The sequence below is a fragment of the Protomyctophum bolini genome (genome assembly GCF_963924005.1).
Source record: "Protomyctophum bolini genome assembly, chromosome: 13".
In the NCBI taxonomy this organism is placed as follows: Eukaryota; Metazoa; Chordata; class Actinopteri; order Myctophiformes; family Myctophidae; genus Protomyctophum; species Protomyctophum bolini.
Window position 1 is genome coordinate 9,243,147 of NC_137874.1, and position 18,574 is coordinate 9,261,720.

Below are 18,574 nucleotides of genomic sequence, written 5' to 3' on the forward strand. Positions count from 1 at the left end.
GGTTTTATGGTGTCCATGTTTATTTTGTTGCCCAGCCCATTCGCCAATGTTGGAGATGGATATAGACCTAATATAGTTGAAGTCAGCCACGCTTGAAAATCTTGTGTAACGGTCCCCAATTGTTTTATATTTTCTTTTTCTCTCCACACTGTATATTACTGATAGTACAATGATGTTGGCTACACAGTCACGACTCGAGTCACTCGTATATTCACGCAGTCAGCCTAGGGGGAAACCCCAAGTTCTGGGAGCAAATTGTTTTGAGCATTTATTTCGGGAGCTTTAGGTTGCGCTTTTCTATCCCATTATCTGGCAACCCCGGTCAAACTGCGACAGCAGCACAAATGGCAGCAGTGTAACGTTTGTCGCGGAGGGGAAGCACGATGACAGCAACAAGGTAGGATCCGCACGATTCCGCACCGTTATTACTAATCACAAGTGTGCTTCGGAATTATACGCGTTCTAGGTGACCAGGTTGAGAAAGAATCACCCGTTTTGCCATTTGTAGGGAACTGAAAGCAAGGGCACACTTTAACTTAAGTTTAAGTCACAGAGATTGCCGATAATGTTAGCACAGGGCTAACTAGCCAACGTTAAAGCTAAATAACATTATCAATGTCAATGTTACCTTTTGGATATCGAAAGTCAGCTGTTAAGTTGGCCTTAGCTATACATGGCTAGCTCATCGTAACTATTATAGTATAGATGGAGTGGCCAGAATAGATGGTGGTTTAGGCGCACTGACTAACATGTACGGCTGTGATTCAAAGAGAACACAGATGCAGGATTGTATAGGAAGGATCATTTATTTGCTTAACTGATGGCTAGCTAACGTTTGCTAGGTGTTATGTCCAGCCAGGGCCTATATATATGTCGATGTAAAGACAATTATCTAATAGTAACAACACATCCCACAAATGTGTCAAATATCGCAAGAATATCGGGAAAAAGTGCATTAGCCCTATTGGGTTGATGATGATGATGTGCTGCTGACATCACTTGCCAGGTTATGGCAGGTTTTTGTGTGTGATGCCCAGCATCATGAACTTATCACGCTGCTGTTGTGATATATAGTCTGAATCTCCGTTAGCTAATTTCGTGTCCATCGAATTTTAATGGACTGGGGGGCAAAAATGTTTCATCAGGGACGGGCCAGGTTCAATTGCGCAGTCATGCAGTTTGTAAGGTTACGTATGATTCATAAAGGGCTGACTCCATGGCTTTGATAATAACGGTACATTCATCTTTCGGCTGGGTTTCACTTGTTGTACCCAATTATTCTCAAAACGAAAACACGTACGTTTTAGCATTAATGCGTGTTTTTGAGACAAATCTCTGACAAACGTACATTTCTTCAACGTTTGGTCTGTTTGTTAGGGTTCTTCAGTAAACTACTTCACTTTTATACACTGACTGAACAATATTCTAGTGGAATACTGGAAGGCTCGCCTCAAAACGCCAGGAAAACCCAGTCACCCCGGGCGTACAGAATAGATGTTCATTCATGTCACTTCGATATATTGCCCAATTCTAGTGGCCGATTGTACCTTTTTGAAGGAAATTAAGAAACTTCTGAAGATGGTGTCTTATACAGTCCACAAGTCCCAGTCAGACACATGTAATAGACTAGGGAAGGAATTTGCACTGCAATTTGCCATTTAAAGGTATTTTTGTGGAATAATTCAGTCATAGCGGGTGTTTTAATGGATTGTAACATGAGGCAGGGACCACCATACTCAACCTGGGGACTACTGTTTTGTGTGTGTGTGTGTGTGTGTGTGTGTGTGTGTATGACGTTTTATCACTCCAAATTTCACTTATTTATCCTGAATCCTGTTCCTCCTTTATGAGGTCAGAGGTCTCTCCTGATTGGATGAAATTGGTATCCCATCCCCCCTCCAGACTGTATGATGGAGACATTTGAAAGTTGCGAGAGGCAACAGTCTGGCAACGCGAGACTACCCTATTGTGAGGGTGGCAACATTCACAGAAAATAGCAGATCTACAGGAGTTGTGAGCCACCTGTAGATTTGGCCTTTTAATGGAATAAATATTGTTGAAACTGCAGTATCATCATAATAATACATGAGAGGGACTCTGGAATGCTATTCTGTGAGATATTGACACTGGTGTGCTAATGTATTTCACTCAGCCTTATGCTAAGTTACAGTCACAGCACACCAATATCTTACAGTATAGCACGCGTGTGTATTATTGGTTAATAAATGTGTGTATAGGCAAATTGGCAATACATATGTTGGTCAATTTTGCATTGCATTTATATAGCCTTTAACTCTGGGGCAGCCCGGGTTCAAACTGGCAACCTTGCGGTTCCCATCCAGCCACTCTATCTACCCCTGAGCCACCGCCACCCATATTGGATTTGGTGTTGGTTAATGCTTGTGCTGGTGGCTGGTTGCAGATTTAAGCATCCATAATTATTTTTATTTCACTTTTGAACAAATTGATCTGGGCCCTGGGCCCCTGGCAATCACTACTGTAGTTCGTTACAACTAGAAAGTAGTTGATTGTCTAATATAAAAGTAATCAGAAACAACTTTTCAGTCTTTTGAGGTTTTGACCTATACACAAAATAAAGTCAGTAAAAGTAAAGAAATAAAAAACACTATGAGGCACATCTCTGTCCTGAAAAGTGTGTCTGGTAGGTTATAGTGAATCCACCTACGATAAGCTTGTGCCAGTTGAGAACAGCGATACATACAGTGTGGTGTGCAAATGGACCATAGGTTTTATATTTACACAGTTAAACACTAAAGTAAACTCTGAAAATATATGGACAGACACAACATCTTGGCATCACCAGGAAAAGTATTCACGACGATGGCTTTGTGTTTGTATAAACAATAAATTATGTTCTCATTATGTTTGGGGTAATACTAGCGCCAAATTAAGCACATATTAACAATTTATTTTTTATTGGGGGCAGAGCGAGGTGGCTTAAATGTTAGAGGAGCGCCCTTGTTACGGACAGGTTTGATTCCCCGGACTGGCTGGAGATATCTGGGTGGGGTTGGGGAAGTGAATGGCCACCGCGTACCTTCCACCCAACACTGCTGAAGTGCCCTTGAGCAACGCCCTTAACTGCTCCAGACAGTGGAGCTGCTCGGTGCCCGGGTGGCCAGTGGGTGGGGTATGCTCAGTGTGCTGGTCAGCTCCCAGGTTGTTCTGTCTGTAGTGTTTTCTGAAAATGAGAAACTGTGCACGGCAGCTTTCCCTGGGTGTACATAAGAACAATAAACTAAGTAAATGGTTAAATCCCAGCCTAGATGAGTGACTTGGATAAAGCCTTTATAGAACACTGTTCTTGTCTTCAATTCCTTTGAAGCTATATGTAGCCGATATGCTCGTCTCTCATCTCGTATAACAAATTGTTCTTTACACACACTTAGTACACAAAAAAGACCTGCACGACACATTCTCTGTTGTTCACTCTCATTAACCGCTTATCAACCACTCTCATTAACTGCTTCAACAGCCCAACAGGCTAGCCGTTTGTCTAATTTTAAATTGTTAGTTGGCAAAAGAAAAATAAGAATTGGTCACTTTATCCCTTGTCCAGCAGACCGGGGGGGGGGGGGGCAACTGTACAAGGGGGGCTTAAGGGACCTGCTTCACTTGTTGCTATGAAACGGACCTGCACGTGCAGCCTGTGCATGTGGAAAGATAGTGTTGAGGCCTTGCTATGTCTTAAGCATGTGAATGTGGAGGTGGAGGGAAAACGATTGGACTAGCTGTTCTTCATAGATGTGTCATGTAACCTGAACATGGCAGAAGCTTATGCTATTGTATATGCCATGGTGCTGTCAAGACCTTTTCGATTTTTAAAGAATGTCATGTCTGTCTTCTTAGGAAATGGGGTGTGTGTGTGTGTGTGTGTGTGTGTGTGTGTGTGTGTGTGTGTGTGTGCGGCATGTGCACACGCGTGCTGGCCAGTACCACCTGTACATTCGGTAGCCAAAATGAGGCAAATTTTGGTTTGCATGATTGCTGGCTCCAGACTTTTAGTGTGGAGTTCCACTGTAGGCCAAAATGTTCTGCATTTACTGGCTGCCTAGAGAGATGATGAGCTGTTTGTGTTAGTCGTGACTGGTAAAAGGGAGTTAGCTGATGACAGGGCTGTGTTGCTAGGCAACGCATGTAATGGGCTGAGCCTCTTGAAGCTAGAATGGTTGTATTTTACTTGCAGGCTGGGGGAAAGTAGAGCTTGGTTTTCCCAATGGTGAATCCTAGTCACAGAAGTTTCATTACAAATGTTTACATATATATGCACAAATTAAAATCATCCCACAGAGTAGGTAGTCTGATTATTATTAGGGGTCAAGCCCGAAGGAGCACAGACCCCTTAGTTCTTTTGTGATTCTGCCATTTTTTTGCAGTTCTGGCAGTTTTCCACAAAATTCGGCAATATGGTAGAGGGTCATGGGAAACGGAACTAAAGAACTAAAGCTCACAGTCATTCGTCAAAGGACCTTTTGACCTTTAGATCTCCCAATGATCTCCTAATTATATGTATAGATAGGATTAGATAGGATAGATAGGATCATCCACACCAGCGGTCCCCATACTTTATTGGCTGTGCACCCCGTTACCTCCTGACCTATAGCTGATGCACCCCCCCAACTCTAAGTCTCGTATTTGGCCCAAAATGAAACTTTCTTAAATATGATTATGGCAAATAATCACAGAATGTCACTGCATCGAGAGACATGCAGCTGCTGTAGTGTATACTCCCGCAGCTGCTCTATACATCTCCTTACAACAGTGGTTTGCCATTTGTGCTGCTAAATAACACGATAAAACAGCAGGAGGCGTTCGCGCACCACAAGGGGTGCACACGTACACCACAGTTTGGGAACCTCTGATCCACACTATCCATTTTCGTAGCCTGGTTAACCACTCCCTCTTGAAACCGCATTTCCATTTATTTGTGTGGAGTCTGGACCCTGCTAATGCATGGTTGGCTGCGGGAGAGCGTCGCAGTCCCACCCCCTTTCAGAACGACGAGTGGCCCAGGAAATGAATCCCAATGCATTTTTCCCTTAGGCTTTTCTTAAAGTATTTATTTAAAGACGGTTACGCCGCAGACAAAGCCAACTCGGATCGTGACAAATCATGACAATGAACACTATTTTGGGCCGATCAAATCATTAGAAAGAAGAAAATAAAGGCAGGAGACAACACTATTTGTTTTGTTTTTCTTCTTATATAAATTATTTTTATAAATCAAATTATATTTGATCGGCTCAAAACATTGTGTTCATTGTCATGATTTGTCACGATCCGACTTTCTTGATCCGGGTCACAGACAAAGAGCAAAGCGAGCCAAGATTGTCCCTACCCCCTCGTTCACGTGCATTGGGCTCAATTTCCCAGAAGCCTTAGCAGCCCAGAGCATGGGTTGATTTCCGGTTTCGTCATCATAGCGTGACGGCCTCGTCACCAGGTCCGCGACAAAGCCGCCGTTTCATTTTAATTATTGAAATCCGTCAAATTAAACACAAAACAAATAGCGGGTTTAGCATATTAGGCGTGGTGGAACCCTGGATTAAACAATTAGCCGCCGTAAATCTGTTAAATAGGAACATGAGGTAGCTCTCTTCATACATAATGCACCATTGAGAACAGTGTGCTTATTAAATAATACTGAGGTAGTGGGTTTAATCGCACATTTAGGCAACGTGCATTACACAGAAGGTGCCACCATTGTAACTACTGTCCTGTCCTGGGAAGCTATATTATTATTATTATTAAGTCCTTACCGTTCAAAGAGAGATCATAGCTTATTATTGATAGGCTATGCATTTTGAGGCAGGTGACCACTTGCCCGGGACATTCGTGATTCGTCACATGCTCCTTATATAGCCAATACAGAATTCATTCCATGTTGATCTGACCCTCCATGCCAAAGCGCCAGCGCTCACACAGCAGTCTGCCGTCAACGAGGCGAATGCGTGCACGCAACCTCGCCCTTTCGAGTCCCTCGTGTGACTGAACTTCTTTCCCTTATTATTATGATTATTATTAAGTCCTTACCCGTTTGCAGATAGATCATAGCCTATTATTGATGCATTTTGAGGCAGGTGCTCCACAGACCCCCACCCCGCCATTGTAAACCACTGGCTGGCCCGTAATCAAGGTTCCTTTTAATCCACAATCTTGCCATTGTGCAGCAACATTGTGATCTGTTCTGTTGCACGTTTGAAAGGATCAGTGCATGTTGTAACTGAATGCAACAGATTTCCATTACATTATCTTTTCCAGTTTAATGAAACCATAACAAATAAAAAACGTTTGCTTTGAGTGCGGGTCTACATTGCTAATTAGTACTTCTGTGTTTTGTACTTCCAGGTTTCACGTAGTGTTTTGAATTCGTCCGCTCAACAGAGGAGAGACCATATCACTTTGACCCTACGCAGACCGTGCTGAAGTCAACAACTGAACACAACATGACACCCGGGCTGCTGTGGAGTTGAAAAAGAAAATCATGTGGTGGAAATCTCAGGTGGCTATGCAAACGTGATGTCAACATGGTCCATTGTGGAGAGGCTCAAAATGGAAAAACCCCCACCATGCAGGGAGGAGGCGGCCATTGACTCGAGTGAGGCCCGGCGGCATGGCTGTGGCGACTCCGAGGACGACAGCAGCTCGGACAGCGAGTCGGAGGAGCGGGCACAGCAGCGGCTGCAGGTGAGCAACAGCGGCCACAGGAGGGGGGAGCCCTTTGTCGCCACCAAACCTCACCGACAGCTCTGTCGCTCTCCGTGCCTCGACCGGCCCAGCTTCTCCCAGTCCCAGAGTAGCACCGTGCACGAGTTCCGCGTCGACGACGCAAGTGACGGACCGCCGGGGATCAAGCATGCTACCAGCGAACGGGACTACCAAACCAAAATGGACTTTGCCTTGAAGTTGGGATACTCGGGGGAACAGGTGGAGGCCGTGCTTCACAAGCTGGGGGCTGCCGCTCTCATTAATGATATTCTCGCCGAGTTGGTGAGGCTCGGTAACAAGATGGAGCCTGAAGTTCATGCCAGCATCAGTACGGCCACGACGTCCACTTGGACCCCCTCTGTTAAAGAGGTAGTTAGTTCAGAAGCATCCCTGGAAGAAGAATCTGTGGACGTTTTTGATAACCTCAGGCCCATCGTCATTGATGCGTCAAATGTGGCGATGAGGTAAGACACTAACATTATGCACGATCATACTTCTTTACTTCAGTCAGAATGTACTCGATTAGGCGGCTATTTGACACTTCCCTTTAACACATCTTCTTTTCAGTAGACCATTACCAGTTGATATTGTGTTGATGTATGTTCTTTAAAGTAGTCTGAAGAAGAGCTGTGTGCTCGCAACGTCGCTCATCACCACTCGGGTGGTACCAAACAATATATATACAAAAGGGAGCTACAGTATGCAAACTTTTATTCTGTCCCCAAGTTTTGTAGTTTGAAGTTCAGCTCTTTGCATTTAAAAGAAAATGGAGGTGCACATATTTCTTTGATGCTCATTATATGTACTTTAAAGTAGACCATTTACATGTTGGTTTTGTGTTGCTTTGTTTTGTAGCCATGGAAACAAAGAAGTGTTCTCTTGCCGTGGTATACAATTGGCTGTCGAATGGTTCAGGGAGAAAGGACACAAAGACATCACTGTGTTTGTTCCAGCCTGGAGGAAAGAGCAGTCAAGGCCCGATGCCCCTATCACAGGTAGTAAAGCAAAGTTGTTTTTCTTAACCCATTTTGCGCGGGAACCCCTTTTGGTGTTGGCATTATGCTATGCTTTAGCTATTGAAAAATAGCAGATCTACAAGCTCATAGCGCGCCACCGAGTGGCGCGCTACGAGCTTGTAGGTCTGCTATTTTTTGACATAGACTGACATAGAAACATAGCTTTTTCAGAAAACTGTCAGTGCTTCTGCTTCCTGCAACCAGCAAAACTGACTTCCTCTTCAAAATAAGAGCCACTTGTAATGATCAGTCAACACGAGTCTTATTTCTAAGTCTATTTACAGGACATAGATAGACATTTGTAGTATGCGACAGTACACAGGAGCTCGTAATGGGGCTTGCTTCTTCCAAGGGTGCCTGGCTGTATGCGCCGGAATGTTGCATACAGCCAGGATTCTCATGAAGTAAATTCCTGTCCCAGTGGCTTTTGGTACGCAAAAGCGACTCCATGCGTTTGATCTGCCGCACAGCATGCATTTTGGCTCCACATGCGCACTGGCTGTGTGCACCCCTGGTTATAAAACATGACACTCACGGCATATGCAGTATGTAAGGCCGGCGGTACGTGAATATGTGCAATGGATAAACAAGGGATTGGTTAAATAAATAGATGTTTATTATTTGAAATCTGAATTGATTGACTGAGCCCCGTGATCTGTATCCCATGACTACACAAACGACCGATGTGTTAAACCTGTTGAAACATCTCTTGCAGATCAAGACATTTTACGCAAGTTGGAAAAAGAAAAGATTCTGGTGTTCACCCCGTCTCGAAGAGTTCAGGGAAGGAGAGTGGTTTGCTATGATGATCGCTTCATAGTGAAGCTGGCTTATGATTCTGATGGAATTATTGTGTCGAATGACAACTACAGGGACTTGCAAAATGAGAAACCAGAGTGGAAGAAATTCATTGAGGAGCGCCTGCTTATGTACTCATTTGTCAATGACAAGTAAGCAATCACAGTCCATTATGTTCAAGGCAGCGTCACTCTTAAAATGATAACAAATTGTTTGAGATTTGTGTGGCAGGGTTGACATTAAGAAGATGGCATTTAAATGACAAGTGAAACTCCTTTGTCTTCTAGGTTCATGCCCCCTGATGATCCTTTAGGACGACATGGCCCAAGCTTAGAGAATTTCCTCCGGAAACGTCCCGTCGTTCCAGAGCACAAAAAACAACCCTGCCCCTATGGTGAGTTAATTAAACAACCCGCTATTTGTCAGTAGGACTATTTGGTACTTTGGGTAACTATTAGTTTGACTCTTTTCCTTTTTAAAACAGGGAAAAAGTGCACATATGGACACAAGTGTAAGTACTACCATCCGGAGCGCGTGAACCAGACTCAGCGCTCTGTGGCCGATGAACTGCGGGCCTTCGCTAAGTTGTCCGCGGTGAAGACGATGAGCGAAGGGGCTTTGGCCAAGTGTGGCGCCGGGGGCCAAGCGGGCGTGAAAGGGGACGGCGGCTCCGAGGCCAAACGTGTGCCGCCCAAACGTCAGTCCGACCCCAGCATTCGCTCGGTGGTCTGTGAGCCAGAAGAGGCGCCGGCGTCTGGTAGGAAGCCCGAGACGAACTCTGTGCCTTCCCTCGTGTCCGCTCTCAGCGTGCCCACCATGCAGCCCAGCAAGAGCCACGCGGCGGGGGCCTTGAATACCAGGTCGGCCAGCAGCCCGGTGCCGGGATCGATGCAATTCGTACAGAACTCTCTGGAGCACATGTCCAGCGTACATTACCCGCCCATTTTAGTCACCAACAGCCACGGCGCCTCCATCACGTACAACGAACAGTTTCCCAAGTATGACTCCCAAGTGAGTGACCATGGGTATTACTCTCTGCATAGTGACTTTTCAAATATGAGCATGAGCAGCATGCACGTCGACAGTTTCTGTAGCATGGAGCACGAGCATGGCGTGTACCACAGGAACCCTAGCCGTTGCCATGAATCTTGCCTCAGCCAATCAAACAGTGACCCGTTTTCCTCTTATGGAGATCAGTACTCGAGCTCTTTGGACAGTAGCCTAGAGGAGAGCATTAAGGGGCAGCAGCAGTCTTCTGCACAGGCGAGGATCCAAGCTTTCTCCCGTGGATTTCACCGTGAAGCACTGGCAAGTGTTCAGAGCTATGGACCTGAGGAACCTAAGCAGGGCCCACGTAAACAGTCTATATCTCATCTTGCGCCGCATATCCAGCACACTGCGGTCGGAGCGAGGTCCAGCTGCCCTGGAGACTATCCCTTAACGCAGAATGTCCTTCCACCTTTATCCTCACAGCCTACACGCTCTCTTGGCATGACACGCATGGACAGCATATCGGATTCGAGATTATACGAGAGCAACCCCATGAAACAGAGGCGACCGCCACTGTGCCGCGAGCAACATGCAAGTTGGGACCCTCTGCCATGTGGAGCCAATGAATCCTATGGATATCACTCGTACCTACTTAGTAACAGCCTGATGCCATGTTGCGAAAGGGTGATGGTCCGTAGCATGCCTGATAAAATGGAGCAAATTTGGAACTCGCCGTGGGAGAACGCATCCATTTCTGAACATCAAGAACGGCACGTCATCCCCGAACACCAGCATCAAACATATCGTAACCTCTGCAACATTTTTCCTGCTTATGTTGTACATTCTGTCATGGAGAAGAACCCTCATTTGACAGACCCACAGCAACTTGCTGCTGTAATTGTTGCAAAGCTGAGGTCGTGTCATTGAACCATTAGCAGAATCTCAAACATGCAGAGATTCAGCAAGGAAGGAATGGTACGATAATTTCAATGGTAGACATAATGAGATGTCACCTGTTACTACTCTGGCTATTTAAGCCAGGGGTATTTATTTAGATAAGGACCTATATGGCAACTTTAGTCACTTATTTTGATGTTGGCTGTATGCACAACATCTCATGCCCTCAGGAGTTGATCTTTTTTATGTCCGGTGAGTGGCACTGAGCATTGTGATTTCAAATCATTAAGTCAACATATTAGTAAACTGTCCTCAGTAAATTACGTCGAAATCTTAGATATTTCACACAAAATCTATTCTTGTTAAATGTGGTGCATTTGATACAAGATAATGGGATTTTAAACCGGATTCATAACTCATTAATAATATCTAACCTGAGCAAGTGCTTCATAGCAGGCTCTGTAATGTACTCATTAACAATCATTTACATAAGGTTTCATGCATTTTTGTAATATCCATGTAATTTTTAAGATGCAGGATGATGTGCCAGTTTTGGCATTGCTATACAAATGGGAAAACAATACTCAAAATCAATACAGAATCCATAGTGCAGTGTTTCATTTTTATCCAGCCAATGTGTATTCAATTTCATCATGACCCAAGCTTACAGCCATGGCACCTCTGACACACACACAACTAACTAAACTAAACTACATTTACCTTTTGAAATTTGACCTGGATGAAAATGTATATATATTTTACATGGCTCTTGTTCAGGTTATTATCAATGTATTATGAATTAGTTCTGAAGTGTTACCGGTACACTTTAACTATAGATATATTTGCGTAGGTCTGCCACTGCTGTAAATAATATTTGTGACTTTTTTGTGCAGTGATCTTTCTGAGACGAGTCAGTGGGAGGTAAGTGCATACCTCAGAGCATGAACTTTGACATTTAATGGCCTTATATCTGAATGACCTCACGCTTTAATCATTGTCTAATGGGATTCAATGAAAATCTTTGTCATTGAACCTCCTCCTTTGAAATGTAAAGCACTAGCTCAGTGTCTAAAAAAATATATATTTTCTCAGTCTCACTTCACAAACTATTTTGGTAGAACTTTTAGTGCACATAACAAGCCCAAAAGAGATTTGACTTGTATACCTGTGCACACATCTATGTACATATAATTCACACGATAAGCCATGATCTCAAAGACATTTATAAGCTGCTAAATGATGCCAAAAAAAGAGAATTGTCAAGTGTCGGTATTCTACAGAACTCTTGCATTTAAATTCAGAAGATTGACCAGATTAACGTAGAAACTTTGCATCAGTGTTCGGGAAAGTTACAGTTGTCGGTTTGCTGATTTCACTATAGATGCTTCATTTAGGATTTCAATTATATATATATATACTGTATATATATATATATATATATATATATATATATATATATATATATATATAGTTTTGATAATGCTTTCTACTATCGGAAGTGTAATACAGGTATGTTTGTTTCAAACAGGCGCTTCATGTACTGTATTTAATGGTACAGTTTTAAAGCTTAATTGTGTGATACTCAGCCCTACGACAAACAGGGGGAATTAGTTATTACTTTCTGCACAAATACAGATTGTTGTAACAGCCACTTACACTAAATATATTGCAGTTATCTCATGGGTTGAGCAGGTTTTAAAGAGAGAGAGAGTGAAGTGCCAAGGTGTTTCAAATAATCTGGCTGGAGCCTGATTTCTTATAGGGCCGGATTTTGCCAACATAGTATAGAACTGCAGAAATGTGTTAATACAAATGAAGTGCACTTTTTTCATTTATTGCACAGCATATGGGCAGAAGGCAAAGTGATTTTGGTGTACAGCGGTTGATTGAGTTGCATTTGAAAGAAGTAATGTTGTTTCTACAACTTGCAGTTCTGAAATAAAAAATGTCGTTTTAGCACCAACATGAGGCCAATTGGTGTATTTTCAGTGGTGAGACATTGAACCTACCAAAGTTTGGTACAGTAACTACCATTTCAGAATTTTAGGTCCAATAGGGTGCGACAGAGGGTGTGGACAATTTTAAGTTTAAAACGTAAATATCTCAAAAGGTGTAAAGAATGTTGGAAGAGAAATACAAGCACATGTTTTCTGATGACACCAGTTATTTTGACACTAATAATAAATAGGTGCAATAACAGTAGTCTGGTGGGACATTAGTATAGTTTGACAGACAAGTTGCTAGATTCCTAGTTGTAACCCTAAGACCTGGGAATGTGTTAAATATGGTAGCCTAATACAAATACTTTTCAATATATATAGTAAATTTGAAAATAAAAGCATTCAGGATATCCTCCCAGGGGATCTCAGTTTTCGGTCTGAGAAACCAGAAATTACCAGCTATAGACACCTCTGATTGGCAGTATATATTTAGTAAAAATCCTTAAATGTAGTACATTTAAGTTGATAATTGTAACTTGGACATGCTTTGTGTGTATGTACTTGCCCTGAACTTTGAGACTGAGTATATAAGACTATTAGAGTGGATTTACTTGGTGCACCATGTAAAGGTGGCCCATGCCAGGTTAAAATGTCATTTGCATGTAAAGGGTAATACCACAGGACTCAGGTATTCTTATCCCCTAAAACAGTTGAGGTATATTACTGAACACAAATGCCTTGTATTGCCAGAAATGTAACGGAGACATTTAGCCCTGTTATTATCTGTCATATCACACCCATATACTGTACTTTGTATAGCTCCATTGAGAATCAACTGCCACAAATTACTAGGCGATCGTTAACGGTTAAGCAAAGTAAGGATCCGGTTTAGCTACTTTAAAGTGGAAATTACACTGTTGTAAATGTGTGGACTCATTCTGCAACGGATGTTGTTTATTGTCGATGGAGCCGCACAGGGCCCAACCACATCTTGATGATGTAACATTCATTATCTATAGGGGAAACACTTTTAAACTGAGTGTGGTTTTACCTTTTAAGACTGGCCTTGTCTCATTGGGTGTTTTTGTAAAATGTATCTTTCCTTTTATGGCTGGAGGACAACCAATGTCAAATAACGCATGTAAAGAGAATTCAACTATGTATGTGATTTGGATTTGAATGTCATTTTTTGCCCAAAGGAATTTTGGGCATAGCTGACATTGTTTTTCATGAAATAAGACAAGGACACATTGGGCCTCGTCTTCATGAGAAGGTACAGAAAACTGCCTAAATGTTTCTTCCTGTGAAACAATAAGTTTGCAAGACTGCTGTCAAGGTTGTTTCTGACATTTGGCTTAAAGTTTGCGTGCCATATTTTTTTAACACTGCATTCTCTTGAGAATGTTGAACTTTAAATGACTGCTAAAGAAACATAATGAAAAAAATAATATAGGCTACAGTGTAATTTATAAAATATAGTATATCATATATACAGTGTGGTTGGTACACATACACTCTCTCGCACTCACACACACACACACACACACACACACACACACACACACACACAAGGTTGCTGATTCAGATGACCTCTATACTGAAATAGACTTCTATTCAGTGAACATATTTATTTTTTGAGGATATTTTGTTTCCCCCAAGTGATAACCATTAGGAGCAGCCTATTGCATTGGTGAAATCAGAGTGCCAGTTTTGACTCTTTGGTAATCATTGTACAATAATTGAAGCATCTGATTTGCAAATGTGTGTAAGGCCATATTTGGTGGCCATTTGCATTTAAATAAAGAGACAAGAACAGCAAAAAGTAACCAACTCCAAACTATTGCTACTCATTAATCGCAGGCGTAACACTGACCATTTTCTTCTGGTAGCAAAGGTTTGTCTCTAGTGCTAAGCAAATGAAATGCTTAGTGCACAGTTGACACCAAGTCCTGCCCACAGTTTGACTTGTTCAATTTTGCACGAATTGTGATCTCACCTGGGTCATAGGCAGTGTTATCACGTTTTATATACTGCATTTGTCCTCTTTTTAAAGGTCGAAATGAAAGCAGGGATCGTGGCTCATATTCCCCATTTTACCGTTGAAGTGCCCGCAAACAACTAAGCCACAAATGTCTAGAATTGACTTTTGCTTGTTGATACAAATTGTATCTATAACTTGATTGTAAAAAATATGAAATGTATAGTATGATCATTTTATTTAAAGGGGGGGGGGGGGGGGGGGGATCAATGCTATAATGTTTGTGACACTGTGTGTCACTGGGAGTAGCCCATTGGTATGTACTAATTCTTACTGGGTACAGTAGTTTATTTATAGGGACATTTACATGCTACAGTATGTTTAAGTGCACAGATAACCTGTGTGCAGCTGTTAGCATATGGTGTCCTCTCTGTACAGTCATGTGTACATATATAAGGTTATCTGTAAAAGTAAACAGTGAATTACTTGCATTGTAAAAAAAAAAAAAAAGGTATGTGTTGTATGCCGTGCACTATGAAGTGCTATTTCCTCACTCAATTGCCACATGTCTGCTTTACACTATATTTGTAGTATTGTCAATATCTTTGAATATATTTCAACTAATAAAACATGCCAAAGTTATTGCTGGGTTGCATTATCAAGCGTAATTGTCTGGGTTACTGGCTCATGACATGCTATATATGAATAGCACTTTTATTCTGAAAGATGAAGGATGCTGCTCCACATGGTATAAAAGCTATGAATGCACTTTGCAAGTTAATTGAATGTTTGGCATTTACATTGATGTAGAATATAACCCTGTTGATAAAGCAGGTATGTCTTGAGTCCAGTTTTCATGTTCTTTCAAATGAACAGCATTTAACCTTTTGCTGTGAGCCTGGCTTTGTGGTAATAGTGATATTTTATGTTAGTTATGACTAACTTTTTTAATACTGAATCAACTTTAGGTCTGACTCGGTTTGATGCTGACCAAAAGCAAAGTGATTTTGATGTGTATCTTGGTTGTAAAGGCAATTGGCTATAATAAATGTGCTTTTGACTTTGCACTTTTTGAGCTACAAAGTCAGTAATTTAAATGCAGTTATTTTATTTTATATCTGAAACCTACAAACTAAACAATTGTGCTATTGTAAATTGAAAATGTAATTCCTATACCATTGTATATTTCTTACATGAAATTACATGAATTGTACGTGAAATTTGAAGTACACAGCAAAAATAAGATTGTTGAAGGGACATGACACATGATAGAAGAAGCTTTATTTAGCTTTGTTTAATTGGGGTTGTATGTAGAACACCATCCAAGTCCTGTATAAATATTACCCACAGCCAGTGGGATAGAAAGGGTTGCATCAATGAGCGGTCAGAAACACAGGTCATGTGCTTCATCAACACATGAGGATTCAATGTTATGGAACTATTCTCTGGGCTAGTGTTTGTAACTATCAGATTCCCAATGGTAAGCTTTACTTCCTCATTCTATCTCTGAGCACACCAAAAACACTTTACAAATTGGTTTTGGAAATAAATCATTGAAATAATATTGAGTATTATATGAATATTCTTAGTCTACATGACTCGCCATTGCTGTAAAATAATTGACCCATAAACGGACATGATGCAACTCTATCTCAATGGCTTTGTGTATAACTGTCCCAGGTTTCCAGAAGGTGGCACACCTGTTTGGATTCATTTTCCCATTGCTTCATTTGATTGGCTCGTCAGCAATTTTGAACTAAAAACATATGAACCGGAAAAAGAAACTTGTATGCCACCCTCTGAAAACCTGGGACTACAGTTACTATGCAGAGAAACTATTGCCTACAGATCAATTCTGTTGACGAACTTGACAACATGCTTCTAATCAAGCGTGTTTTCAGTAGCATTTGTAATTTAAAGCCTATACAGACTACTACCTGCATTGTGCATGCAGGTAGTAGTCTTGACATTATTGCAGAACATTTTCAAAAGCATACCATGATTGATTGATTTCTGAGGAAGCCACTGAGGGATCATTCATTTCAGTACAGACATTTAACTATACTGTAAATCAACTTGCAGACAGGAAAGACTTGAAACTTGCTTGACATAAATAATCCAACACAGTGCACTTTGTTGTGCAATTGAGTCTACATTGTACACTTTAGAAACTGGATCAGAACCATCTGGTGGAGATTTTAGAAAACAACTACAGGTGTATATCAGTCACTGGTGGTAGTTTGTACAGTAGATCTTTTCTTATACAATACATACTTATTAAAGTAGTCATTGGCGATAGATGTATTCATTGACAGACTAACATTGTTTTATTGATAGACTGCATGTTGTCATTCATTCAGAGAGACGGTGCAGATGCCTAGTGTCAGAATCGAACCTCTATTTTCCTTGTCATTCTTCTGTATCTTTGGTTTGCTTCTTGACCTGGTTCTTACCTGTACTTCTGTGTTTCAATCTTAACTGCTAATGCTGCTATGACACCTGACACCTTTACTCCCAATAAAGGTTTCTTATATAATATTGTTGATGATATATAAAGTTAACGTTTTTTGAAAGTTTATGTAGGCTTCATGTTCTATATATATTATGACCATGATATGGATCTTTCAAACTGTCATGAATTGTGTTTGTAAAAGAGTGATATAAAATGATGTGTCTATTTAGTTATGTTGTTACAAGCTGCAGAAGTATATATTGTAATCCACACTGAATGGAAAATTTACTTTTATAGACCAAAAATATACGACTGATTATTTGAGTCTGTTGACTCAAACAAAATGTAAGTCTTAATGACAAAATGTGTTTCTTGTAATAAATAATGTATAATTATGTACTGTTCCCTTTATTTCACACATCCTATATATTGTCCTATCCTACACTCATGCTAGCCTATATCCTACGCATAGAATCATTCATATTCCCATGGCACAAATAGAAGTCATGTCATGGGTCTGACCTTTGAACAGGCTATACCTTTCATGCTTTCATCATATAATCTATAATTTATACATTTAGCTTAAACAGCCAGTTTGTCCCAGATTTTGGCCACAAGGGCGCCTGTCCAGTGTCCTGTGTATGTTGACAAACACCTACATAAGGACCTACTGTGCAGGCCCCACATGCTTGTGTCTGAGACGCATTCACCCATGGACACATGACTCATGGACAGAAGTTTGGACATCACTTTCAAACACTGTCCTTTAAAATACGACATAACAGTAAGTATGCCTTCGGCATATACTAATTCTTCCAGATGTGCACACTCGGAACAAGGTAATTATCTCAACGTATTTCAGTGTGTGCGCATTGTAGCTATCTGCAGGCAGTATACCTCTATTGAGTTCAAAGTTACTGTTACAAACTTTCTCATGTCAAGGACACCCACATTATAGCATGGCACAACGTGAGCTTGTATATCTGCTATTTTTGAATAGGCATTTTTGAGAAGTCAAAATTGAACAGCCAAAATATAAAATATGTTAAAATGACTGCAATGCTATATCAACTTATTTTTCTAATTTTACTCCCCAAGGACCCCACTTTGAGAACCAATGTCATGAATAGATGATTAGGAGAGATGGCATACATCTAAGAATGATTTGACACTCATTTCATTTCTAGACATATGACCATTTACAGTTGGGACTATCAACACTTTTCCTGGGCTGTGTGTGCTCCAGTTCCTGTTGATTTCATTGGATATCATTGGTCATCTGACCAGTTTCATTGGCTTTCATTGGATCAAATCGATAGGAACTGGAGCACACACAGCCCAGCAGGAAAAGTGTGGATAGGAGGCAGATTTGTGGGCCATACAATACATGTAAGCTTCTCTCTGTGCTAACAGCTGAACTGCCATGAACCCACCACACCCCATACAGACTGTTGGATTACACTCGAAGGTGATGGAACAGCTGAGTGGAGGGCCAGCAGGCATGTGACAGGGATGCCCGGCCCAAAGGGTGCCTGCTTATGCTCCTCATGCATTAAAGGAAGTATAGGAGCTCAGTTCGGGGCTCTCCCCAGTTTGGCAGAGGGAGAGTAGCGCCCAGGATTACAGCTTCTTATAGGCAATTGGCACCGTTTGAAAAATGGGTTACAAAATCATGGGATAAAAAGAGTTACAAAACAAAAGTAGTTCTAGTTTTTATTTTTAATTATTATTAGGCCTATTATTATGGCTATGTAATAACAATAATTATTTGTTG

General features: G+C 41.4%; 1 protein-coding gene across 2 annotated transcripts; it reads left to right on the forward strand.

Moving 5' to 3' along the window:
• Positions 1–329: 329 nt before the first annotated feature.
• On the forward strand, positions 330–14,626 carry zc3h12b (zinc finger CCCH-type containing 12B). 2 transcript variants are annotated; one of them, XM_080780497.1, is made up of 6 exons: positions 330–397; positions 6,370–7,193; positions 7,585–7,724; positions 8,461–8,695; positions 8,831–8,937; positions 9,028–14,626. In XM_080780497.1, exons 2-6 carry the CDS (start codon positions 6,541–6,543, stop codon positions 10,458–10,460), a joined length of 2,568 nt encoding a protein of 855 aa, XP_080636623.1. In that variant the 5' UTR covers positions 330–397; positions 6,370–6,540; the 3' UTR covers positions 10,461–14,626. The 2 variants fall into 2 exon arrangements, with proteins under 2 accessions (XP_080636623.1, XP_080636624.1); XM_080780498.1 differs by lacking the exon at positions 330–397 and adding an exon at positions 408–504.
• The last annotated feature ends 3,948 nt before the right edge of the window (positions 14,627–18,574 follow it).